Genomic DNA, 26,408 nt, shown 5'->3' with positions numbered 1-26,408 from the left:
TGCACCTTCATAGGGTCCAAAGAGATCTGATTACAAAATAAAATAAATAACCGGACTTTGTCCGTAGGAGGTAGCCCATCTGTGTTGAGCTGTGACCTGGATGACTGAGAATCTTCACCGGCATAAAACATGCTATATATCTTGCAGTTAAATACCTTTGTGACGGTAACTTCTTAAACTAATGTATTTCATATTGATAAAACAACACTTTGTAATGATTTGTAGTTATTGTAGTCTATATGTGGTATATTTCCTGTTTGGGGAAAGGGGTCCTGAAACGCCACACCCACAGAGACATCTGCAAAAATCTGAGGTTCCAGCTGCTGCCACCAGTTAATTTATCACAGGGGCGCTTGGGTTTAAGGGTAGCAAAAGTGTGTTTGTAATAAGCTCCATGGTCTGACTACTCAGAATGACGTTTTTCTTGTCCATCTATGCACAGAACATACCCCACCAAAAACTACAACATGAGTTCCCATAGTCTTCTACAACCCATAGAAGTGCAGTTCTCTAGAAACTGATGCTGGTTTAACTCAACAACTTACAATTTGACAAAATGATGTGCAGAATCTTTGGTTACAGACATGTTTTCCTAAAACCAACTTATAGATTGACATTGCCTTGGACAAAGTCACAAGGGAAAATCTGGTGTTGGAGAGTTGTCTTGCAATGGCTGCAGACATGATTAAGCAGTTTTTTGAGATTGCTTCAGGTGAGATAAATGTGATTTGACTTTGGTTGTAAACAAAACATGTATAGAAATAAGTAATGCCTTGAGTGCATCATATAGTTGGTTTCTATTTCAGTAAAATGTCTATACAGGAAATGAAATCAAAGGTATTTTTTGTTAAAATCAACAATGAGTTTTGTCATAGATTAGGAATGTTTAGGAATGTGAGCTATGTGTTTACCTGTGTTTCTGAAGCCTGCAGCTGTGATAGAGGCATGCTAATTTGTGCTTTTCTGTTTCTCTATATGAACATGCTGTGATCTGGGGGACAAAATACACTGCACTTTTGGACTTTAAGCAGATATTTGGAGCTTAAGTAGGTGTGGGTTTAGTATATTAGTGGGTGAAATTTAGGGAGGGGGTATCTTTCCTTCTTCAGATGGAGGAGAACCAAGCTTGAGGTATAGACATTAGTCACAGTCAGTGTTGGGTAAGTTACTTTAAAAATGTAATCCATTACAGTTACAAGTTACCTTGTTTAAAATGTAATTGTAGTGTAACTTTTTCGATTACTTTTAAAAAGTAATGTAACTAATTACTTTTGATTACTTTTTGATTACTTTAAGGTTTTAATGAGTATTGACCCATGTTCAACATTTAATTTTTGAGAACTGAATGTGAACCTTAAAAAAGCACTAAGCTGAGAGGGAACTGCTGACAGGCAATCACAGGATGTCCACAAGAAGAGATGCCAGCACCAGGCATGTAAGATTTTCTCAGACTCCTCTCATCGGGCCATACTCTTTTCTTTTCCTCCCCCAGGCTCTACCATTTACGCAGTTTGCAGACTAACACAAGCAGGTTCAGAAACCACTTCTTTCCTACAGCAGTCACCTTATTGAACTCTTCCCAAAGACCAGTCTTTCCTTCCCCTCTATCCATACCTTACTGTACCATCCCAACATTTGTACAGTGTTTCTCTTCAATTCGCATCTGTACAGCCCTATCTACAATATCGAAGTTTCACTACTGCTCTCTAATTAGAGTATCTTAGTGGCACACATCCGATTGAACTATCTGGAAATTAAAGGTGCCAATAAAGTTAAAGCTGAAATATTTTTCACATTTTTATTTCAAAAAATATACTGCAGTTGACTGTTTTAATTAGTGTTTGGCTATGTAAAACAAATGGCTAATCTTGGCTACATGAGCTCTCTATGGCAGGGGTCTTCAACGTTTTCTAGGCCAAGGACCCCCAAACTGATGGCGAGATGGAGCGGGGACCCCTAATTATATATATTGTATGAAATTGTGTTTTATCAAACTGGTCCTATAGTCACTCTATTACAGATGGAGTAATGTAATAAAAGTAATTTCTCCCTGGGATCTTCTGCCTCTATTTATCTGTTCACTACAGTGTGTTGAATTCATGATAAAGTGTATTTAAAGATATTTCAATTACTGGAAAAAATTGCAGTGGGGAATATAAAAAAAAAGTCTAATTAACCGAAACTTTCGTGACCCCCATGCAGTACCTCTGTGGACCCCTTGAGGGTCACGGACCCCCTGTTGAAGACCTCTGCTCTATGGCCAAGAACCTTGAAAATCACTCATGCTTTTTTTTTTATTATTGATCATGTGCTTTAACACGCAAAGTTAAAAAATTTAACTGGCTATGATGCACTTAGGTATGTAGGTGGGCCTATACATACTCTTTAAGTCTCTTAGTTCACACTGCACCCTGAAGTGACTCAAATTGGATTTTTTTGGTCCATATGCAACCTGTAGCTGATCTTTTAATGGCTGTCTGAACAACACAGATCCGATTTTTTCCAATGTGACCCAGGCCACTTGACTATGTGGTCCTGAATCTGATGCCAATCTGATCTTTTCAATTGCGACCTGTGTCTGAACAGGTCGCATTAATCCGACCTAAACCCCATTAATTCCTGACAAAGGTCACTATTCTGTGTCTTGCTATGAAGAAGCGGCAAGAAAAACAACAACCATGGCAGACGATGATGCGGAGAGCTGTATTTATGTTTAACCATATTGAAAAGATTGTGTTTTTATGGTTGGGAAAGATTACTAGATGCGCTCCGGCACTACCATCCATGTTTACTTCCGTAAACACAGAGCACGCTGGCCTGTGACATCATTGCGTCCTCTACTGCGCTTGCAAGACATTTGCGTTGTATGACTGCAGTTCACATAGGAGATCACATACATGTCGTATATATTTGGAAATGTGAACGGCAGCGCAAAAAAATTGGATTTCACAAAAGAATTGAGCATCAAGGCCTGCAGTGTGAACGTAGCCTTTGATGTCTAGAGACTGAAACAAAAATGTAATCCATGTCTCACTTGTGTTGAACAAAATAAGTCACACACTGACATCCCACTTTTTATTCAAACAGAACCTTTTTTCAGTCTTGAAAAAGACCACAGTACGCAAAAAAACAGTCAAATAATTTTGAAATATACAAAAAATAACATAGCAAATATAGTTTTGTTTTCAGCGTTAATCAAAAATAGGTTTTAATAATAAAAAATTACTGAAATATGAAGGGTAAGAGGAAGCTGAGTTACTACCATTATGTAGAACATATTCATGCAAATAAATCTTCACTTAGAACTGTTAAAGGTCCAATATTATTCTATATTTGAGAATAAAAAAATATTAACAATTGGGCCCCCATGAGCATGTTTTTGCCATTTGTGCAGGAAAATTATTTTCAGATTAGGCAGTCATCCTTTACCTAACATCTTTTTATTAAGCCCTCCTCTGGGCGAGCTGTTTTAATTTCCCCACCCCTGCGCTCCCAAAGGCAGTGTCCCCACAACCCACAATCATGACAAACAGCCCGTTCTTACAGATAGCCTAGGAGCCTGGAATGATACATTAGACGAAGGCCATAGCTTGTCTGCTGGGCTGCAACATATTTCCTCTTATGACATCTTAAGAGGAAATTTTTCAAGCAGACCATTTTGAGCAAAAAGCTAACAGGTGGACAAAGGCAATGATGGAGGTCAAAGGATTTTTTTCCTACACAGGCTTCAGGACTCATATGACTGTTACAAAATATTTAAAATTGGAATTTTTTTCATAATATTGGACCTTTAAGTAAAAAAACTTAAAACCCACTTTAATCACAAGACTGGCTAAAATGTATTTTTTTTCTTTAAAAAACTGGCTTAGATAAAAAACGAATCAAAACCCAATTAAAAAGAATAAATGCATATATCTATAAAGGGATATAAAGATATATTTTCTATAACAAGCCTTCTAACATCAGTAATTACATTCTAAAATAAAACCTTATCTTAATTCATTTTATTCTATTTTAAATATAGATAACACCACAAATCAACACCTTCACTTTAGAGGAAAATATCCCTTAACATCAAAGCTCAACAAAAAATATCTTTCCCCTTTTGATTATAGTCCCCAATACCAAGTTTATTAAGTGGAATTTTTATAATTATGGGCACGTCACATTTTTTACTTCATCCCATTATGCAACAGAAAACAGGGTTGCTTGTATTGAGAGTCTAGAGCACACTCAAGAAATAGAAAAGCATTTGTGGCACGCTCTTCTATGGCTAAGTGATACATTTATTGATTGATAAATCCAATTTGCTGTCTCTGAAGTATTATGATGTAATTTTTGAAAAATATATATATTGTTGTCACCGATCTCCATGCCCTTGGTATCATTTGGTTACTTTTTGTTTGTTGATGTCATTAGACTCAAAACTATTGAGTTTTTATCAACATTAAGAATGAATTTAGCATTTTTTTATTGTTGTAACTATACTTTTAGCTGTATGTGAAGCTATAAAAGATTTTCACCCATTGTTCTGGCCTTATTCACATTACCCAGCTGTTAGGGGTATAAATTAGCAAATCAATATCTATAAAAACGTATTAGTAACAATTAGGAAATTAATAATGATTGCCTTAAAATAGCTGTTCTGCTGCTGTCAAATACAGCTCAAAGAAAAGCAGCACTTATGCATTGATCATTCCGTCATGTATCTTCTTATATTTCTCGAAGTGAATTTGGTCAGCTTTCAGAGTCTCCTTAGTCGTCTTCTTGCAGTAGATTCTGATTATTTTCTCGCTGAATGTTCCTGGAAGAAGGTTAGAAACCTAAAAAGTAAACAAGAAATATTGTATTAAATGGAGGAATGAAAATTGTTAAGGAAAAGAGCTTGTATAAATTCCCTACAGTTTGAGTATAGCATAAATAAAAATTGATACAGATTCAGAATCTACAGATTGGAAGATTTAAAATTTTACAGTGCTATGTTTTATTCATACTTGATTTTTATCCAGTTTGAAGGGCTTTGTTGGATTGTCCTTTTTGTAGAACCACACATGCTCTATTGGGTCATTTTCCTTCATCCCATAGTTTATTTCTTTTACCTACAAAAGAATGAAATTTAGGTCAGCAAATACAATAAATAACGCAAAAAGCAATTCAATTCCTGGGATTGAATTACAACTAGAAAACAAATGTTAATCTTAGCAGAATTGTCCTATTTACATATGTAGATATTCTGTCTAATGTGAAAAATTGTAGATAAAAACTTACATCAACGACAAAGTCTTCTGGCTGCAGATTTTCGGTGCCACCTTTGGGGTTGTTTATTTCCAACTGTTCCCATCTGTTTTTTATTCCCTTTAAAATAAGTGGAGCATTTACTATACAACAGGTGAAATCTAACTAAGTATTGAACACACAATTTTTCTCTGTAAATATATTTCTAGAGGTGCTATTGACGTGACATTTTCACCAGATGTCATTAACAATCCATACAATCCACACATAGAAGAGTTGTCCAACAATTGCTTCAAAGAAAACAATAATAAATGCACTCAGCCACCATGGCTGGTATGCATGCTCGCCATGCAAGACTCCATTGCTTAAGAAAAAGCATGATGAAGCTTGATTAAGGTTTGATGCACAGCATTTAGACAAGCCTGTGAAATACTGGGAGAATATAGTCTGGTTAGATGACGTAGGGCTGTTTTTCAGCACTTCAAATGATTGAAGGAGGGATGAATAGAAAAATGTACAGAGACATTCTTGATAAAAATCTATTACCATTTACCAGGATGATGAAGGTGACATGTGGATGGACATTTCAGCTAGATAATGACCCCAAGCACACACACAAGGAAACTTAATTGGTTTCAGTAAAAGAAAATAAAGCTGCTAGAATCAGCCAGCCAATCACTTGACATAACTCCAATAGAAAATCTATGAAATGAACTAAAGATCAGAGATCATAGAAGAGGCCAACGAAACCTTCAAAATTTGAGGACTGTTCGTGTGGAAGAATGGGCCAAAATCAGACCTGAGCAATGCATGTGATTAATTTCTTTATACAGGAGGCATCTTGAAGCTGTCATGGCAACAAAGGCTTTTGTACAAAGTATTAAATGAATTTCTGTAACTGTCTAAAGTGGACTAATTAAACCTTGTTTATAGCTTAAAGAGCAAAGGAAGCCATCTGAATATTGTTTCCTGTGATTGGTCCATTGTAATCTCTAGCTGCCAATAGCCATTGCTGTTGTCTGAGTACTTTAGTGTTAGATGAGCAGAAAGTTGACGAACTAGCCTAATCGTGCGAGACCATTTAGAGCTGTTTTTTCAAGAAACTGGGAGTGTTTAAATGAATAAATGTAAGTTTGTCAGTAGACTAGCAAGATTTGTATATCTGTGCAGCTTAAATATATAGCAATTTAAACAGTATGCAGTTTGTGATTTATTTGAGGCCTCTTGCTGCCACCTGCTGGACAAATTAGAAATGACTATTAATGGCGAGTGAAAATTATAATTTCCATTTGTTTCTTTTTTCTGTATTTCTTGCAGACCACTCTCAGCTCTATTAAAGAAAGTTTGGACCTGAAGCTATTACTTCTTTAAAGAACTAATATTAAATAATGGGAGCACATGTGTGTGTGTGTTTATAAATATAAGTAATTACTTATACCCTAGGAAACTGCTGAAAAAACAGAGATTTTCCTACAGTCCTATTGAAACCAGGCATTCAAACTGTTCAACCACTTAAATTTACCAATTACAAAAAGTAAGTTTTCTGTATATTAATGTAAACATTACTTCATAATGAACTTATTTATATTGTATCAATATTTTCCCTTAGTCTTTATAGACTTTCCCACAGACCCAAACTTACTGTGTAAGACTAAAACTATAATTAGACAAACAAAGACTTGCTGAGTCATCAACACATTTGAACTATCATGTACAACCCACATCAGCTGTGCAGCAACTCAAATGCTTACTTCAAGTTCTTCTTTGGATCCCTTAGAGATTAATTCTCCCAGACAGCTGTAGAGATCTCTGCGATGTATTCTCTGTAGTATGGCCTTTGCATCATCAAGTTTGCCTGAAGAGTCGTTTAGTATCTTTTCAAATACATCATCTAAAGGGCAAAAAGAAAGGGGAAAAAAATAAAAACAGGAACAATGTTGTCAGAAAATTTCTATCTCTCTTCTATTATATATTAATTTATCCTATTTACTCTATAAAAGTTTTCACTCAGTCTGTTTCTCTCTCAAGGCCACACCATTCTCTGCAGGATGGTGTTTGTAGACCAGACAGAGCTTCTTCCCATAACAAACCAGATTCTTTCTCAAGGTTTATTCATAACATGTTACTGTTAACCAAAGTGTTCGTAATTTGTTTTGACTTTGACTACTTTCCATTGTTGTAAGTAAGGGGGAACGAACCCTGTCCAGATCAGAACAGAGCAGAATGCTGTGCCATAAGGGCTTCATGATGACTGTTCTCTCTTTGCAAAGATATGAATAAATGTACCGACTGAGTGAATCCATCGATTTCCGTTTATTTAACTAGGATGAATAGTTGAATACCTTTTTCCCACGACAAACACACAATCAATTAGGCATGAAGGCAAATTCATTTCCATAGCATAGTTCATTCACAGTATCCTAAAATGCAACTAAAGCCAATGAAATGGTACCTAATTTATGCAAAGAACAAATAAACAGACAAAGAGATGGATATGGCTATCAATTTAATAGCTGGTGTATTAAAAAAAAGAAACTGACATGAGATGCACTTTGAGCTGATTAGGGGTTTCTAATATTGAAAGAGCTTTGTTTAAAATAATAGCAGTGAGCAAGTTTAATACATGAGGTAAATGATTCCTTGAATAAAAAAAACATGAGTTAAATTTCTATCCTTTGCTTAAAACCAAGCCAATGTTGCACATGCTATTTGAAGTGCAAATAATTATGAATTAAATTTTGGTAGAAAAAGTTTGCTCTGAATATTGTTCAGAGGAACCATGTACTTACTAAAGTTGATTCAAAAGGGTAACGATATAAGAAAATGACTGCATAGCGCGAATGCTTTAAAATCAAATCCATACTAGAAATATAAGCAAGTGAATAGAAAAGTAAGATAGATAAGATAATAGCCCAGGTGATGATTAGTCAGCTGCAGGGAGAGAAAAGTTACATCAAAGTTCTGAAGTTACCAGCAGTGGGTGGAGTACCCCAAAACTATAGACAAGATAAGGTTGCAGTACTTCATCAAGTTTTAACTGAAGTAAAAGTTTAAAGTAGCTCTTCAAGAAATTACTTGGATAAGAGTAAAAATATTAAAAGTATGAATAACTGCTCGACTGACAACTCATGATCAAAACAACTGATTCAATACTTTGAAAATGATGTAAAGTAATTTAGAAATGATGATGTTTCAAAGAATATGATGAAAAATAAATATATAACTTACAGTTATTAAACAATTGTATGTAGAAGGAGCACCTCAAAATATTATCAAACCATTTCAATTAATCAAAATTATTAAAGTATGTTGGAATAGGGTAGGTTACAGTTTACACTATGTTTTACTCATCCTCTGAGGGACACAACAGACTCAGATAGAAAATGAAGATTAAATGAAAATTCAACCTGGAAGAATTTTATTCAGCCTAACCTGGAATGCCAACTGAAATGCCTTACTCAAGCTTCAGCCAATCGACGGAAGACTGTACCCTCTCCAAATTCATTCGTTTCTCAAGACACTCTTCATCAAGACGAAGGCCCAGCTTCACCATTTAACGTTTCAGTTGAACTTTGACCCACCTCCACCATCTCATCTTCCAGCTCCATCAGTGTCCAGGGGTCTGGGGCATAGACTAGTCTAATACTCTTTATTATTCACTCAAGCTCATACAGCTTCACAGTGAGTCACACTTTCACTATGGAAGTGTGAGGAGAGTCAAGACTCCTGTTTTCTATACAGTGTTTTTGAATAAAATACAATAGTCAGAGGTGTCAAGTAACGAAGAACAAATAATTCATTACTGTACTTAAGTACACTTTTTAGGTATCTATACTTTACACTATTATGTTTCTTCCCACTTGTGACTTGTACTCATTACATTTCCACACAAGTATCTGTACTTTCTATTCCTTACATTATTAAAACAAACGTTACCCGTTACTCTTGGCTTCAGTTTAATGTTTATAAATATTTATTTCACGTCATGTGCTCCATCCAATTGCAGATCATTGGCGCCATCCATATCTAGTGAAAACTAGTGTAATTTGATGAGTCATATAATGCAAACACTCATTGGTTAGCTAAAGGAAATCATCAGAAGCAAGCAGGTGTTCTTTAAACTGTAAAGGTGAATTGTCTATGCCATGCTACAATGTCTGATTCAGAAAAAGATATTGAAATGTTTGAAAGGTCGGACACAGACGGGAGCGTATCTGAAGATGGAGACGTAGACCAACAAGGCCTCCCTCATCCTTGGCTCTATCTCAAAGAATTTTTCAAAATAGTCAAAAATTTAGCTTACAATTCATACAGTGGCATCTGGCTGTTTTCTTTAAAGGTTACTTTATACTTTAAGTAGTTTTTGCAGCACATACTTTTTCATTTTTACTTGAGTAAAGAGGTCAAGTTGATACTTCAACTTTTACCAGAGTGTTTTTAAAATGCAGTATCTATTCTTCTACTTAAGTAACAAATGTGTGTACTTTTGACACCACTGACAATAATCAAAATAGCTAACCTTATTTTTTTGAAAACATATGCATATCTAATTATACATAGGTTCTACCCACCTTAATATTACAATAAATTAAATTTCTACAGTTTGCCCACTACATAAATTATCTTTCTTATTTATTGTAGCCATAAAGGTTTTTATAAAGACCGTTATATTTTATCGAAGCACACCAAGTACAGATTAATTATTCAACCTAACATGGTTGAGAGAACAATGAAGGATAAACCAAGATGAGAGATTGCTGAGTCTAGGATAGGGGTCAGCATTCACCTAAACATCATACAAAATAAACATATTTTTATTGTTTCTTCTAATTTATCTTCTTTTAGACATTTTCATTTTGAAATTTTATAAATGCTTACATGGCCTATATGATTAATATGATTAAATACTATATAAATGAATAAAAAGAAGAAGAGCAACAAAATTAAATTAAATTTCAAAATAAGCCAACTGGTGAGTTTTTCTGTTTTCAAAAGTTGCTGAGGGGACTCTATGTGGTCCTTGAGGGCCCTTTGTTACCCGCGGGTACCCAATTGGTGACCCCTGGTCTAGGATAAAAGTTGATTTGCCTTGCCAAGTAACCAAAACAATGAGCAATTAGATGGGTGTCAGTAGGTATCAATCTTATTTAAGACTAGAACTAGTATTCCCTCAAATAAAAAAAAGACATGTTTAGCCACACTGCGATGGACTGCGACCTGTCCAGGGTGTACCCTGCCTCTCGCACATTGACAGTTGGAGATAGGCACCAGCACCCCTCGCGACCCCACTTGGGACTAAGCGTGTTGGAAAATGGATGGATGGATGGATGGATGTTTAGCCACAAGTCGTCTTTCAACCACTGGTTGTCTGGTTGGTGTCCTGGGGTCCGTTTCAAAGCTTGTTTACTAAAAACGTATATATTTTTTAAAACCTGAAATCAAGGGAACTTAAGTTTTCCATTTCAAAACGAGAGTTTACTTAACCTGTTTCTGTTGCCGTAGCAACATTCTCCCCAGAGAATAACCTGGCCGGGAGCAGGTTTTGTTTAATAAACCTAGTGAGCTCTATATCCGCCCACCTTAGAGCCAATCAGGTAATTTTATTTCCTGATTTAGTGAGAGTTGTAGCATAGTTATGGATATACAATAATATCAAATCATTCACAAGGTCCATTAGACACATTAAGTTTCAAAAATAAATGTTAAATGTCCTTTTAGGCACTATGCAGATCTTTTTTTTTTTTCAATACACGAAGATCTACTGAAATCATTTCAGATTAACATAAATACATTATTTGATCTGATTAATTGTCTGAAGACATTCTATGGGACTGATAATCAATAATAAGATAAGACATTTATTTGGATGATAACATCCGAAGCGACTGTAAACAGCCACTTAGTACTTACTGTGTGATGGAACACAGAATCATAATGAGGAGGAAGCCCATGAGACGATGCGCAGGTCCTACCTCTTAGAACAACATTTTTACACTTCACCTTCTCCTGCTAACAGGTAATTACACCTAAATATATACATTGATCCAATACCATTCAAACAATAAACTAGCTTTCCCCATAATGTTATTGTGGTTACAACAGACTATGACAGGCCAATTTAATATGGATTGGTTTGACTGAATATGTGTTTCTGATATCATAAATAAATTGTCTTTGTCAAAATGACTTAATTCTTTACCTCATTCTGGATGTCTAGAAATTAATTTCAGATTTCCATATTCCTATTGTGAATGGTAATCATTTGTATTAATTTGACCATCAAGAAATGTATTTCAGATATTATAAATACATATTCAGTCAGGCTGATAGGTGTCAAAAAGGCTACTTAAAATGTGTCAATTTCTGCTGACAAGATGTAATTTAGAAAATCTACAATTATAGCTTCAACTAGGAATGTGATTTTGACCAGGAAGAATCTTATTTTAGTGATCTACAAATGGAACAGAGAGGAGAACACTTTTAATAAATGTGAAAATGGTCTGCCATAGAGGGCTGCATATTAACTTATTAACTATCAACTCTAGCAGCAATTTTTCTCATTTGCTATCTTCCCCTCCTTTGCAACTGTAGCACTGTATCTCTGTCTTTTAAACAAAGTCTGCATTTTTCCTCATTTCTGTATTAAAATCTGTAATTGAAGTGGTGTGAAATAGGCACTTCCTGTTGCATGTTGTCATGGTGAATCGTTGAATTGGTGCTCTACTGATAATGGCTTTTCAGAAATGTTACACACATGTTCAACTCTGAGTGGACCTATTCATAGTTTATTAAACTAACCCACATCAGCTTTTATGAAACTGAAAACTCAGAGTTTACAACTTTAGGCTAGATCAATTCAGAGTTGAATACCGGCTTTGTAAAACAGATTTCTGAAGGCAATGTTGAGTTAAGTTGATAAGTGGCAGACTTTTTGGGGAAAACCTAAACTGCTTCTGACAGTTAGCACCCATTTAACAAAGTTCTTATCTCCCAAATGATCCATTTTAGTAGATCATTATCAGATAATGAAGTTTAAAAAAAAATATATTCCTCACTACAGAGGGCAACCATTTAATTTATTCCCCTTCACAATTTGATCATGTTGGGGGTTACTTCTCTGTGCACTGCTATACACAGTAGCCCCTTTAAAAGTCACTACTATTTGGAAGCTGGCTTTCTGGTTTAATTTGGAGCTAGATACTTTAAAGCATATGATACTAGGGAACTATGTTTACATCTGTACAGGAATCCTACCTAATATGAAAACATTTTGACTGCTTTAGAAAACGACTGTTCATTAACAGATCAGAATAAGAATAATCCTATATTTCTTTTTAAAACAGTTGCAAAACTCACAGAGAGCCAGACCTCTGTAGAACCATGTATTCCCCGAGCTCTTATCAGTGACTATTTTATAGTATTCTTTATAAAAACAATTTATTTTATTGAAAGTAAGATTAGTGACACCCCTCTAATTAAGAGTGGTTCATATGTCAAAAGTATGGCAGCATCAAATGTAACTATAGAACCTGAACTGTGATTGGACTGTTTTGATCTAGTTGAGCAACTACTTTGAGTAATCCATAAGAGATTGAATGTCTTGGATTTCTGCACCGATTAAATCATATGTGTGTCTACCGTAAATTCTCTGACATACAGCCTTATTGTGCTTCAATGGGGATTTTCTATTCCAGTGTACCGTTACCCCATATAGCTTCTGTTGTTAGCACTTAGCAGACCAAATATCAGCAGTAGGGGAAACAAAGTTGAAATCTTTCAGTGCAGATTTTAGATTTCTCTCCACCTGTGCATACACCCTTTCCAGGTAAGATGAAAAAGATGTTCTGTGGTGCAGTCAATTTGACTGTGTGAGCTGCTGAACTGCCTTGAGATGACATGTGTTGGGAATTGGCGGCATATAAATAAACTGAATTGAATTGAATGTTTGAGCTGGTTTTAAAAATCCATGTTTTGCCAGACCAACATATAAATATAACTTTTATTACAGTGTTGTAAGTGCTGACTCACCTGTCAGCTGAGTGTACTTTTCCATATTATTTATAGCTTTAGACAGGGACAGGTGCTCATCTGCTTCCAGGAAAGCGTCTGTGATCCTGAAGGAACATTGCAAATTGTAATGGTAATGATAACATTGCATGAAATACAAGGAGACACAGTTGCCACTGAGTTTCAGCAATGTCAGGGGTTTCTTACATCCACTCTATGCTGTTTTTCACTTTGTGCTGGTAGGCTCTTTTGTGTAAAGAGAACCTTGTGTAGAACATGTCATACAGATTGAACACGTCCTGTTAACGATAATCACAATGTTCAGTGGCACGTATTGTAAATCTGAGTTTGAATATTGATAGGAAGAAAAATTCTCAACTAAATCACACCTTGTCTCTGTAACAGATCTGCCACTCTCCATCCACCTCACACGCCCTAGCAGATTTAATCAAACGCTCATGGTCAAAGCTGTTCTTCATTCCCAGGTAATGACAGTCTCTGTCATATGGAAAAAGGAAACAAATGTTTGGAAATATGTGTTTATATTTAACACAAGACACATTTAGAGTGTGGAATCATATAATAAATACCCACCTGGCAAAATAATCCCACTTATCTACATCAATCTTGTTTATCGTGTTGGATACAATGTCGTAGAGGATGTAGCGCTTTTCTGAACGATTTGCGGGTGGCCTCTACAGAAGAACAACAGAATTGTAAACAAATATTGCCAGGTGTTTCGCCAAACACAATTACAGACATATACAGAAGAAGATGAATATATTCAGATTAGGGCTGCAACTAATGATTATTTTACATATGAATTTATCTGACGATTATTTTTTAGATTAATAAATAGTAATATAATAAAGTCAGAGGTTCCCTAGAAGATTTTTTTCTGAATTAAACCAGGCGAGAAGAGTCAGAACTTCTAGGTTGGTTCGGCAGCGTGCTCCCTAGAGATGTTTTTAACTCCATTATTTAAAGGGCAACTCCATTTTTTTTTTTTTTTTTACATTGGGCTCCTGATTTTACATTATTACATCATGTTCTACTCACCCATATAAATTTTGTGTCATTTGGAGCTGTTCTGAAGATATAACTGTTAGGTTATATCCAAGTAACGTCTTCCTATGGGCAAATGACTTGAAGGCACAAACTAAACTGTTCATAATTTATTCATTATGGTATGCCAGCATTCATATTTTGTAGGTGAATCACTGTCACCCAGACATCCGCAGTTATATTTTTTATATTTATATCTTTTAAAAACAAAGCGCCGCATGTATGACGTCTGACTGGAGTTGTGACAGGCAGCCCGGGCCACAGACGGCTACGCTCTACCCCTTATATTAATTCGGCGAGCTAATCTGAATCGTTCAATACCATTTTGAGAGCGAGATCATCTGTGGTAGTAGCACTAGACATCTTCCAGGCATGTGAGTAAAACTATCAGCAGTTCAGCGGACAGGATGAATGAAGGGTAGCCAGCGTGCGCGGATGACGTCATACACACGACACTGATTCACCTACATGTTATAAATGCTGGCATACCATAACGAATAAATTATGAACAGTTTAGTTTGCGTCTTCAAGTCGTCTGCCCATAGGAAGACGTTACTTGGATATAACCTAACGACCATTTTCAGAATCTTTAGGAGCAAAAAGAGGATTCTGATTAATTGTTTCGGCCCTGGTTCTAATGCTGCACTGGTTTTATATGGACCAGTCCATCACTTCTAAACCAACTCCCTGTCAAATTTCCTTAAGTTTCTATAATATTGATTATACATTTTACTACCATTGCTTCCATAACATTCAAGGATTGTGGTGATGTTTAGTACTGTATCAATGTTGAATATATATGCTTGTAGAACAACAATAACAAAGTCATTCTAAAATGTTTATCAAAGCAAACAAGAAAGAAAACAACTATTTTTTCCTACATATTCTATTTTTTACATTATTATCTACCTGTTTATTTAAGCAAACATTCATTGACAATATTTTTGCATTTTTCCCTTTAATAGTATAGACGTAGCTAAGAGGGTTTGTGAAAGGCGCATTTGTCCCCAAGAGCAAAAAATATACTGCGGTGAGGAAAAAAACAAATTTGATTTCAACATTTCTACCTGACATGCTTTTATTCTGAAAGTGCAATGCAGCTCAACGTCACTGGCCCCGCCCCTTCCTCACCTGCTTTGATTGGGGCAGACACTGTAGGATGCGCTATCAGCTAAATTCTATATTCAGAGACCTTCGAATGAGGTAAAACATCTATTTATAACATCTTGATGTTAGTTTATATTTTAATTTAGAACATATAGTTCAAGCTCTACGGAGCCCCCTAGGGGACATGGGGAATTTTTTTTCTTTTGCGTTCCCTCGCAATACTTTTGCGTTCCCTCGCAAAACTTTTGCGTTCCCTCGCAATACTTTTGCGTTCCCTCGCAAAAACTTTTGCGTTCCCTCGCAAAAGTTTTTGCGTTACCTCGCAATAGGGCTTGGTCGTCGTGACGTCACCACTTTGCGTGGTCGCCCTGTTGACGGCGCACTTTACGGCTTCCTTAGACTATTGCCTGTGACTAACGCGTACTGTACTCCCTCTCAGCCGTGTTTTATTTCGTTTAATTTCACCGTAACTTGATTTCAACCATGGTAAACCGTTGCAGTATTGTGGGCTGTAACAGCGCATCACATGATCGCCGAGGGAAAAACCTACAAAATGGGATAACTTTCCACCGCTGTCCTGCCTGGAGGCGCAAACACGGAGACCAAGTTTCACAGATAACAAAAAGTCGTCGGCTAGCTTGAATCGCGGCTGTAAGACGACAGAACAGAACTTTCCACAGTATCCTGATGTCAATGCGAGTGTGTTCCCTGCATTTTCATTCTGGTAAGTTAAAGATGCACGGTTTTATTTTATAGCCTACAGTGTTTCCTTCCTTCATCCGTGGCACCACATACATGCATGAACGCGCGCCCAGAGACTGTTGATATAGCATTTTCATCCTCGTTGGTTGATATAGCATTTTATCCTCTTTGGTAGAACACACTGCCAGTTCCTACAAGGACAGGGACATCCCTTAACCTGACAACAGCCAGATGCATGTCTCGCTCCGTGGAGTGGAGCTGGGCGGAGCGAGACATGCATCTGGCTGTTGTCAGGTTAGACATCCCTCTCCATTTTCAAAAAAAAACCCTGAGGTTGACAGCTGTCATAGCACCACTTATAAATTTTGCTGATCCTAGCGCTTACCAGCCGTCTTGTAATGTAATGTAATCATATAATACAATATAATAATGTGTATATTGAGGATCATTGATAACATTATGGTTCTGTATGTGTTCAACACTGCTGCTGTGGATAATCATTTTAAATTGTGTCACCAGGAAAACCAGCAAATGAAATGTACACCTCGCATCCGGATTGGGCACCATCACTACACTTGGGCCACACTGAGATAAAGGCCACACAGACTGCACGCTATGAGAGACAGGAAAAGAGAAAACGGCAAAGGACTGACAGTAAACCTGCGAGGATGAGACAGCTATTGATGACCTTGTTCCACCCGGTAAGCCTTACAGAGCCAGCAGATTCAACACCGTATGTTGCTTTTGTGGCTTTTTCAGCTGCATGATGCACATTTAGCTAAAAGATGTCCTTATTTTATCCATAGTGGAGACACCAGCACGGAAGCCGTAAAGTGCGCCGTCAACAGGGCGACCACGCAAAGTGGTGACGTCACGACGACCAAGCCCTATTGCGAGGTAACGCAAAAGGTTTTGCGAGGGAACGCAAAAGTATTGCGAGGGAACGCAAAAGTTTTGCGAGGTAACGCAAAAGAAAAAAAATTCCCCATGTCCCCTAGGGGGCTCCGTACAAGCTCATCTTAATCCTGGGATGGACACCTTTCTACTATTGAGCTGCTAATTTCACTAAAGTCATGTCAACCAACCAATACATTTTTTTCATCTGATTTTTAGCGAAATACCGCCACTATGGGACCTTTAAACAAAACCAGCACTCTGTCTTCTTGAAAAGAGCAATGCCAGTGTTTATATCGCTTACACATCATATTCATGTATTTTAGATGGAAATGGATATTTTAAAGATGGAAATACTGACGAAGCTGGAGGGAGGTCTGAAATGATTAGTGATAAAAATATAACTTCTTGAGCTTTTAAATTTGAAACCCATACCGTGTTGCACTATATTATCTTAATGATGGTACCTTATATAACATATTTCTATCATTATCTTACACAATGCTTCAGTTATCATGCATTATAAATCCAACCTTTGAAACAGTTCAGGTATAGGTTCTTCATTTTCTAGTACCTGCTTTCTCGCTCCTCCTGATCCTCCTGTTGGTTGGTCAGTAGCTGGGATCGTCTTCATTATTGAAGAAAATCAACACAAAATAACATCAAGGATTCTGGTAATGTTTAGAACTGTATCAATGTTGAATATAACATAAGCAAAAACAGTAGTTTATATTGGCGCAAGGAAAAGTGAGAATAAACACTATTGTTATGAACAAGAGGAACTTTTTTGGGGGGGGGGATTTTATCACACTAGTGGTAACCCATGTCGAGGACTAAGGCCTTCATACATGGGTCATGTGCGCTAACCACTGCGCGTCCAAAGCAAGCCCAATTAGATGAACTGTTAATGATAGATTCCAGGAGCTATCAGGATGGGTACCTTTTTTGGGGGGTCTATGAGATCTTTGATGAAATCCAGATCTTCTTTTAGATATTCTTTTAGATATTTTTTTAGAATCTTTTTAAGCTCTTCTATTTTTCCAGAATGTCCTTTATCCTTGTCCGTCATTATCTTCTGCACATCCTCCATCTTTGTTAGTACGCCATCTACTTTTTCAGAATCTTCGTCAGTCATTTTCTTCCGCACATCATACATCTGTTTTAGCAAGTCATCATTCTTTTCCATCAGATGGTCAATCATCTTTTTAGATAGTTCCTCATGCTGCAAGACACACAAAATTATTTATTTTGAGAACAGACCATCACATTTTGAAAATAAAAGTAACATATCTATCTGAATAAAGTGGAAATAGTCCACTTTGTATTAGACACAAAAGGACACCGTTTATCTTTAAATGTGGGCAGACATCATGTGTGATCATTATTTACTTGGGGGCTGTGATCAACTTTTATTCTAACTTTGACCAATAGATAAGAACTGTGTTATGCAAGAACTTCCATTTAGTACTTGAAAGATTTATTTAAAAACATTTGTAAATAACTGTTTTAGTATTACTTGTGAAGTTATAAGCAGAATAAAAATTTAGTTTAATTTGCTCACAGTGATTCTTTTTAGGGAGTCTCAAATCTGAGTTTGCTTTTATTGTAATGAGAGGATGTGTACATTACATCATATTCAACAATAACAAAGGCATAAATGTTTATCAAAGCAAACAAGAAAAAGAGGCATGTTAGGACAAAAAATCAAAAACAGGTTGTATTAGGCTTAAAACTTTGAAGTAATAGTGTTTATTTTTCCTACACATTCTCTTTTTGCACTTTACTATCTGCCTGTTTATTTAAACAAAAATTCACTGACATTTTTTTTTTTTTGCATTTCTCCCTGAGACAGGCGCTTTTGTCCTAAGAGCAAAAAATATAGTACAGAAAAAAAATGTTTTGATTTCTGAAAGCGCAATGCAGCTCTATGTCACTGGCCCCGCCCCCTTCCTCACCTGCTTTGAGTGGGGCAGAGACTGTAGGAAGCGCTATCAGCTAAATTCTACATTCAGAGACCTTCGAATGAGGTAAAACATCTATTTATAATATCTTGTTTTTAGTTTACATTTAAATTTAGAACATATAATTCAAGCTCATCTTAATCCTGGGATGGACACCTTTCTACTATTAGGCTGCTAATTTCACTAAAGTCATGTCAACCAACCAATACATATTTTTCATCTGATTTTTAGCAAAATACCGCCACTATGGGACGTTTGAAAAAAACAGCACTCTGTCTTCTTGAAAAGAGCAATGTCAGTGTTTGTGTCGTTTACACACTAAACTCAGCTATTTTAGATGGAAATAGATATTTTAAAGATGGAAAGACTGAAGAAGCTGGAGGGAGGTCTGAAATTATTAGTGATAAAAATATAACTTCTTGAGCTTTTAAAATTGAAACCCATAAACTATATTATCTTAATGATGGTGCCTTATATAACATACTTCTATCATTATCTTACGCAATGCTTAAGTTATCACGCATTATAAATCCAGCTCTTGAAGCAGGCCGGAATTAAACCCGGGTAACCCACATCGAGGACTAAGGCCTTCATAGATGGGTTGTGTGCGCTAACCACTGCGCCACCAAAGCACACGCAACCAGATTAACTTTTGATGATAAATTCCACAAGCTGTCAGGATGGGTACCTCTGTTTTTAGGTCTATGAGATCCTTGATCAAATCCTGAATTTCTTTTTGAAGCTTTTGAAGCTCCTTTATCTCTTCAGAATCTCCTTGATCCTCACCAGTCATTTTCTTCATATGTTTTAGTAAGTCATCATTTTTCTTCTTCAGGTCAATCATCTTTTTAGATAGTTCCTCATGCTGCAAGACACACAAAGAAATGTATTGTGAGAACAGGCCATCACATTTTGAAAATGAAAGTAACATATCTATCTGAATAAAGCGGAAATAGCCTACTTTGTATTAGACACAGAAGGACACTGTTTATCTTTAAATGTGGGCAGACATCAGGTGTGATCATTATTTACTTGGGAGCTTTGATCAGTTTTTATTCTAACTTTGACCAATAGATAAGAACTGTGCTATGCAAAGAACTTCCACTTAGTGCTTGAAAGATTTATTTAAAAACATTTGTAATTAACTTTTAGTATTTATGAAGCTATAAGCAGAATAAAAATTGATTTCAATTTGCTCACAGTGATTCTTTTTAGAGAGTCTCAAATCTGAGTTCACTTTTAATGTAATGAGAGGATGTGTACATTACATCATATTTAATCAAATAAGCTAAATTCCACATATGTTACTCACTCTTAATTCAACAGTAAAATGTCTTGAAATTGTGTCTCAGAAACTTTTGAACTTTGGAAATAGGAATGTGTTGTCATCTTATAGGTGTAATATGTGCTTTTAGAACAACAATAACAAAGGCATTCTAAAATGTTTATCAAAGCAAACAAGAAAAAGAGGCATGTTAGGACAAAAAACAAAAACAGGTTGTATTAGGCTTAAAACTGTGAAGTAATAGTGTTTATTTTTCCTACACATTCTCTTTTTTACTTTACTATCTGCCTGTTTATTTAAACAAACATTTATTGACAATTTTTTTGCATTTCTCCCTGAGACAGGCGCATTTGTCCCCAAGAGCAAGAATATAGCAGAGGAAAAACAAACAAATTTCATTTTGATATTTCTACCTGACATGCTTTTATTCTAAAAGCGCAATGCAACTCTATGTCCCTGGCCCCGCCCCCTTCCTCACCTGCTTTGAGTGGGACAGACACTGTAGGCTGCGCTATCAGCTAAATTCTACGTTCAGAGACCTTCGAATGAGGTAAAACATCTAATTATAACACCTTGTTGTTAGTTTACATTTAAATTTAGAACATGTAATTCAAGCTCATCTTAATCCTGGGATGGACACCTTTCTACTATTAGGCTGCTAATTTCACTAAAGTCATGTCAACCAACCAATACATATTTTTCATCTGATTTTTAGCAAAATACCGCCACTATGGGACGTTTGAAAAAAACAGCACTCTGTCTTCTTGAAAAGAGTAATGTCAGTGTTTGTGTCGTTTACACACTAAACTCAGCTATTTTAGATGGAAATAGATATTTTAAAGATGGAAAGACTGAAGAAGTTGGAGGGAGGTCTGAAATGATTAGTGATAAAAATATAACTACTTGAGCTTATAAAATTGAAACCCATGCCCTACATTATCATAATGATGGTGCCTTATATAACATACTTCTATCATTATCTGACACAATGCTTAAGTTATCACGCATAAAAAATCCAGCTTTTGAAGCAGGCCGGAATTAAACCCGGGTAACCCACATCGAGGACTAAGGCCTTCATAGATGGGTTGTGTGCGCTAACCACTGCGCCACCAAAGCACACGCAACCAGATTAACTTTTGATGATAAATTCCACAAGCTGTCAGGATGGGTACCTCTGTTTTTGGGTCTATGAGATCCTTGATCAAATCCTGAATTTCTTTTTGAAGCTTTTGAAGCTCCTTTATCTCTTCAGAATCTCCTTGATCCTCACCAGTCATTTTCTTCATATGTTTTAGTAAGTCATCAATCTTTTTAGATAGTTCATCACGCTGCAAGACACACAAAGAAATTTATTGTGAGAACAGGCCATCACATTTTGAAAATAAAAGTAACATATCTATCTGAATAAAGCGGAAATAGCCTACTTTGTATCAGACACAAAAGGACACAGTTTATCTTTAAATGTGGGCAGACATCAGGTGTGATCATTATTTACTTAACTTTTACCAATAGATAAGAACTGTGTTATGTAAAGTACTTCCATTTAGTACTTGAAAGATTATATTCAGCTATTTTAGATGGAAATTGATATTTTAAATACTGCCATTTTGGACTGATTTGCTGATTGCTTTGTTTCTGCTAAACATGTGAGCCATATTCACATGTTATGAATTAGGCTGAGCTCAAAATACTCCCATGTAATTTTCCAATGGGGACTCTTAAGGTGATACTTAATCCTAACCCAGCTATCATACGAAAGGTCATTAACCCCACTCTGTCATACTATCCCCCTGGCTTAATGGCCTTCTTCTACCCACCTCCATTTTCCTCCCAGGAGCCTGAACGACTATACACTCTCTGCCCAGTGTGAGCTCCGAGAATGTATGTGGAGAAAACAGCTGGTTCCCCGAAATCTGAGCAGCTGTTTGCATCATGGGCTCAACCCCATAAAGGAAAACCACTCACTAAACAACATGGATAGTGCGAGCTATAGAGCCTTTAACCCACTGCAGGCCTGCAGTCCTGTTCCAGGGTATAGCTTTGGTGGACATTTGTGTAGCTGCCAGCTAGGCAACTCCTCAACCTTCACTGGGAGTCACAGGTTGGATGTTACCACGCCTACACTGGCCCACACAGTTCTGGGTGAGGGATCTACTACTGTGAAAATGTTCATGGCTGTATATTGATTTTTTTTCTTCGGGTGACTGCATAGTATGTATATTTGTGAAAACACTGCATAGTACAGCATTTTATTTTGTTTCCTTTTTTATCTCTAACCGCTTATTTTTTATTTTTTTTTATTCACTTTTAAGGTTCATATTTCTGCTACCAAGTTTTGCTGTAATGTTGTTGTAACACCACAAATTCTCCATTGTGGGACAATAAAGGGCTTTTCTATCTTCACCTTTATAATTGTGGTCCTTGAGTAAGCCTATCTGTCAATACAGGAGTCGCAATATCGCATAGTGAGATACCAAAACTAATGTTGAAAGAGAAATTTAGGTTAAGGAGTTTACCCCAGTTCTCTGGAGCATGAGTGAGGTATCTCACCAGATCACCCTAATAATGTGTTAATTTGCTATGCTTAAATTAGTCTGATAAAATGCAGTGACGTTGCAGGTTAGTATAAGATATAATACTCTTTAACTTTAATTGTCTTGCTTCGGGTAAAAACATTAGATCAAACATGTGGGAAAACGGTCCATGTCCTGAAAAGAAAATAAGTCAGAGTTCAGGGGTTTGAGCTATGATTTAAAGTCTATATATAATATCTTGAACAGTTCTGCATTTTAAAAACAAACATTTTAAATGTATTTTTGATCCTAACAGAAATGGGTTTAAAGGTCAGTTTTAATCCTAAAAAACAAGTTGAAACATTTCTTTTCACAGACACTGAAACAATTTCGAATATATAAAAAAGAAGCTAATATATATATATTGATATTGTTTTAAAGCTTATAACACTTATGGTTGTTATTTTTCTTTTTATGTTATTAGACGTTGGGTCTAAAACAGAAATTGAACAGGTGATAGACTGTACCTGCCGAATCCTGTGTTACAATGTTACAATAACAACATATAAATGAAATCTATAATTTTCCCACAATGAGAAAATCTACCTTCTACATTAAACTATTACTTTGTTCAGTTACCATTCTGGGGTATTAGTTTTCCTCAGGAAACAAATATGCTTCATTTACTTATTTGAGATGATTGACTAATGCTTAGCTAAGGCAGTGAAATACAATATTTATTTTTTCAAAATTCAAACTGCTGCTGGTTTTTTTAATATTAACTGTGAGTCTGACTCAGGAAGTCCCTCACCAAGGTCATGGCAAAGGGCGGCAAATTGCACACAAAGGACGTCCCAGTCAGTAATCCCAAGCTCCTTCTGCTTCTCTTTGATAGACTTTAGAATTTCTCCAGCCAGGTAAGCCACCCTGTAACAGAAAAAAAATAAAATAAAATAGATTAACCCTAACAAGATAAATCAAGGAAACTGACATAAGCCTTTTTGAGAGAACTATTGTTCGTGAACCTCAGTAACTATACACTTAATTTACCCAATGCTGTGTTCGAAGCGGCTGTGGGTTGCTCCAGGGTAAACATAAGATACAGCTCCAAGCTGCTTGATGTTTCGAAGTCGTTGAAACTGAGGCGTGTCAATGATCTTGACAAGGAGTGGATGCAGCTCTATAGTCCCATGGACCGGATCTTTAAAAATCTGACATTAACATAAGGAAACATCTTTGACATCATTATCATACAGAAAGGATGAAAATAATAAATATTTGCATAAAAAGGAAGCAGAAAAGAAACTCAAATGCTTATTTTATTGAAAAAATCTCATCTTGTTTTATATCTGTTTTAAGTTCTCTAATGAAAACGTATGATCCTCAGAGAAAACAGAATAGGATAGAGATAGCTCACATAAAATTACTTACAGTAACAACTAAAAAGGAAAACACGAGTTAAAAAATGTATTAAGTAATATGACTTAATCTGAAAAGTGAACATTAATTAACAATAAAACAGCCTTTGCCATGAATACAAAGCCCAAATAAAGTGATCTTTCACTAGTGGACCTAATCCTTGTCTGAGTCTCTGTGTGTTTAAAACAAATTTTTTCTGCCACTTTGAAGTCTTAAGGAACTGAGTGTTACATTTCTGTTTCTAAATGCTCCTCTTCTTTTATCTCTATAGCTGTAAAGTGAGAACAGCTCTACCTTCCTTTGCTCTGCCATTGTTTCCAAAAGCCTTCAGAGGTTTTTCAGGATTTGCAGATGGTCACCAAAATTCTTGAAATGAAGGATCAGATTTCTGATGTGAAGATCCTGTAAATGAGGGAAATAAAAAAGTGAGGATTGTTAATGTGAGAAACAGATATGAAAAACACTTGTCAATTTATGTTATTTAAATATCCAAAGACAATATATGAATAAAATAGCAATAATTGCTGATCCTTTTTTTTTCTCTACCTTAATGTAACAGCGTAAAAGCAAACTCAAGGATCTGCTTGGATCTTCCAGATGAAGATGATTACCAGCTTCCATCAGTGTGGTAATTTATACTGGAAACCTAACCACCTCCAGGGGACGGATTAAAGATGATGTATAAGAGGACGACATGTATGCACCTCCTCCAGGTTCATTGTAGTTTAAAATGAATAACCATCTCATTGCCTTTGTTCACTGTAACCATTAGAGGGAGTGGTGATTAGGGCATAGAGCTTGGAATTCCTGAGGTTCTGCGTTCGAGCCCCAATCCTACAGACTGCCACTCTGTCTCTGGCTCTGACCAAGAAGTCTCAGTCTGGGGTTGAGTCCCTTAACCCCACACTGCTACCAGGGTGCCCCACGATGGTAGCCCGCTGATCGCCAAGGGGATGGGTTAAATGCAGAGGTGAATAACTCCAATGTGAGATTAATAAATGTCGATTATCAATTATTATTTTACTATTGTAACGGTAGCTGTTTTTAAAGTGAATGAATTAGTTAGTTTTAAATATATATATATAATTAATAGAAATACATTTTTAGAAATATTTACAAAAACCTAATTATGGTATCTCGTTGTTCTCATTTCTAACTTGTTTAACAACATAACACCTATTTCAGGTTTCAAAAAATGTAGGTGAGTGGCAGCATTGTCCTTGATCATGTGCAACAGAACAAACACATACCAAGTATGAAAAGATGGGATCACACCCTTGACAGTTGCAGGCATTTAAATAAAGACCAACTTGTTGTTGTTTTGTGGTTAATGAGTTCCAGCAGTAAAGACGCTTGACACAAAGACTATTTTTTGAATTATTTTCTAACAATTTACATGCAGCTTAAAAGACACCCTTAAAGTAAAATAAAATATTGTCAAAAAGCATTTAGTGCAGTTCATTTTAATATGCTTTACTACTGTTCAGCTTAATATCTTGTTCTTTGAAATTGGTGGCAGTAGTGAAATATATGTGTAGGACATCATCTTGGCCCACTTTTTCCCTGTTCCTTTAAAAAAAAAAATGTAAAAGCACCCCAGCCCATCTTAGTGTTTTTACTGACCTTCTCCATTAGCTAATGACCACAGAGTGGATGATGAACCATCACACACAGTTCAGATTATCTAAAACTAGTTTCATCTCAATGACTCGCTGACAACAGATTAAACAAGTGTCCGCTGGATACTTATATGCCAGTCGCAGGTTTAGTGACCAATCGTTCTGTCATCGGTAGATAAAAATGTAATGTATAATTGCAGAGTTGCATAATACATAAAGATGTATTCTAATGAAATGGAAAATTGCTTACAAATAACAACCAATGTAGTAATTTAGTGAAAAACTAGGTTTAGATAACAGCTAACTGATTGTGCAAGACTCCTACGACAAGTCTGGAGTGTTCGTAATATTTGTTCGTACCTGAGAGAAGGTTAGAAATATGACAAAAGTGGTGAATTAAACATTTTCTTCTAAATCCTTCATACAAACAATTTATTCAGATCCAATGTTCAGATTAGCTCAATAATTTTTTTTTTGTGTCTCTGTGACTTTATTTCATCTACAAACAATAATAGTGGGGACATCAGTAGAATCCATAGAATTTAGATAACCTTTTTTTCAAACTCTTATTGAATATTCCTTTTTCTTCTTCCCTCCTAAA

At 36.1% G+C, this 26,408-nt stretch overlaps 1 protein-coding gene and 1 long non-coding RNA gene across 4 annotated transcripts in view; both read right to left on the bottom strand.

Moving 5' to 3' along the window:
• Positions 1-24,894, bottom strand: part of LOC119774126 (deoxynucleoside triphosphate triphosphohydrolase SAMHD1-like) — a 63,661-nt gene extending 38,767 nt beyond the window's left edge. Inside the window, exons 1-14 of one of the 3 annotated variants that reach the window (XM_038271491.1) lie at positions 24,735-24,893; positions 24,483-24,590; positions 23,820-23,980; positions 23,581-23,696; positions 22,903-22,964; positions 21,429-21,584; positions 19,660-19,836; positions 17,951-18,232; positions 17,585-17,638; positions 13,837-13,937; positions 13,632-13,740; positions 13,450-13,541; positions 13,264-13,349; positions 6,960-7,126 (exon numbers count right to left, since the gene is read on the bottom strand). In XM_038271491.1, coding sequence (XP_038127419.1) covers positions 6,975-7,126; positions 13,264-13,349; positions 13,450-13,541; positions 13,632-13,740; positions 13,837-13,937; positions 17,585-17,638; positions 17,951-18,232; positions 19,660-19,836; positions 21,429-21,584; positions 22,903-22,964; positions 23,581-23,696; positions 23,820-23,980; positions 24,483-24,500 — 1,566 coding nt within the window. In that variant the 5' untranslated portion in view covers positions 24,501-24,590; positions 24,735-24,893 and the 3' untranslated portion in view covers positions 6,960-6,974. Of the gene's footprint in view, positions 1-6,959; positions 7,127-13,263; positions 13,350-13,449; positions 13,542-13,631; positions 13,741-13,836; positions 13,938-17,584; positions 17,639-17,950; positions 18,233-19,659; positions 19,837-21,428; positions 21,585-22,902; positions 22,965-23,580; positions 23,697-23,819; positions 23,981-24,482; positions 24,591-24,734 lie in introns of those variants that run through there. The other 2 variants (XM_038271489.1, XM_038271490.1) reach the window with 2 other exon arrangements.
• LOC119774127 lies at positions 4,520-5,422 on the bottom strand. Its single transcript, XR_005279491.1, has 3 exons — positions 5,269-5,422; positions 4,995-5,099; positions 4,520-4,823 (listed from the first exon to the last, which is right to left on the bottom strand). It is a non-coding gene; the product is annotated as an uncharacterized LOC119774127 (long non-coding RNA).
• Positions 24,895-26,408: the final 1,514 nt, after the last annotated feature.

This window comes from Cyprinodon tularosa, unplaced genomic scaffold (genome assembly GCF_016077235.1).
Source record: "Cyprinodon tularosa strain WSP-4 unplaced genomic scaffold, ASM1607723v1 ctg8, whole genome shotgun sequence".
NCBI classification, from domain to species: Eukaryota; Metazoa; Chordata; class Actinopteri; order Cyprinodontiformes; family Cyprinodontidae; genus Cyprinodon; species Cyprinodon tularosa.
The sequence above is the reverse complement of the archived record's forward strand: the minus strand, read 5'-3'. Positions and strand labels throughout refer to the sequence as shown.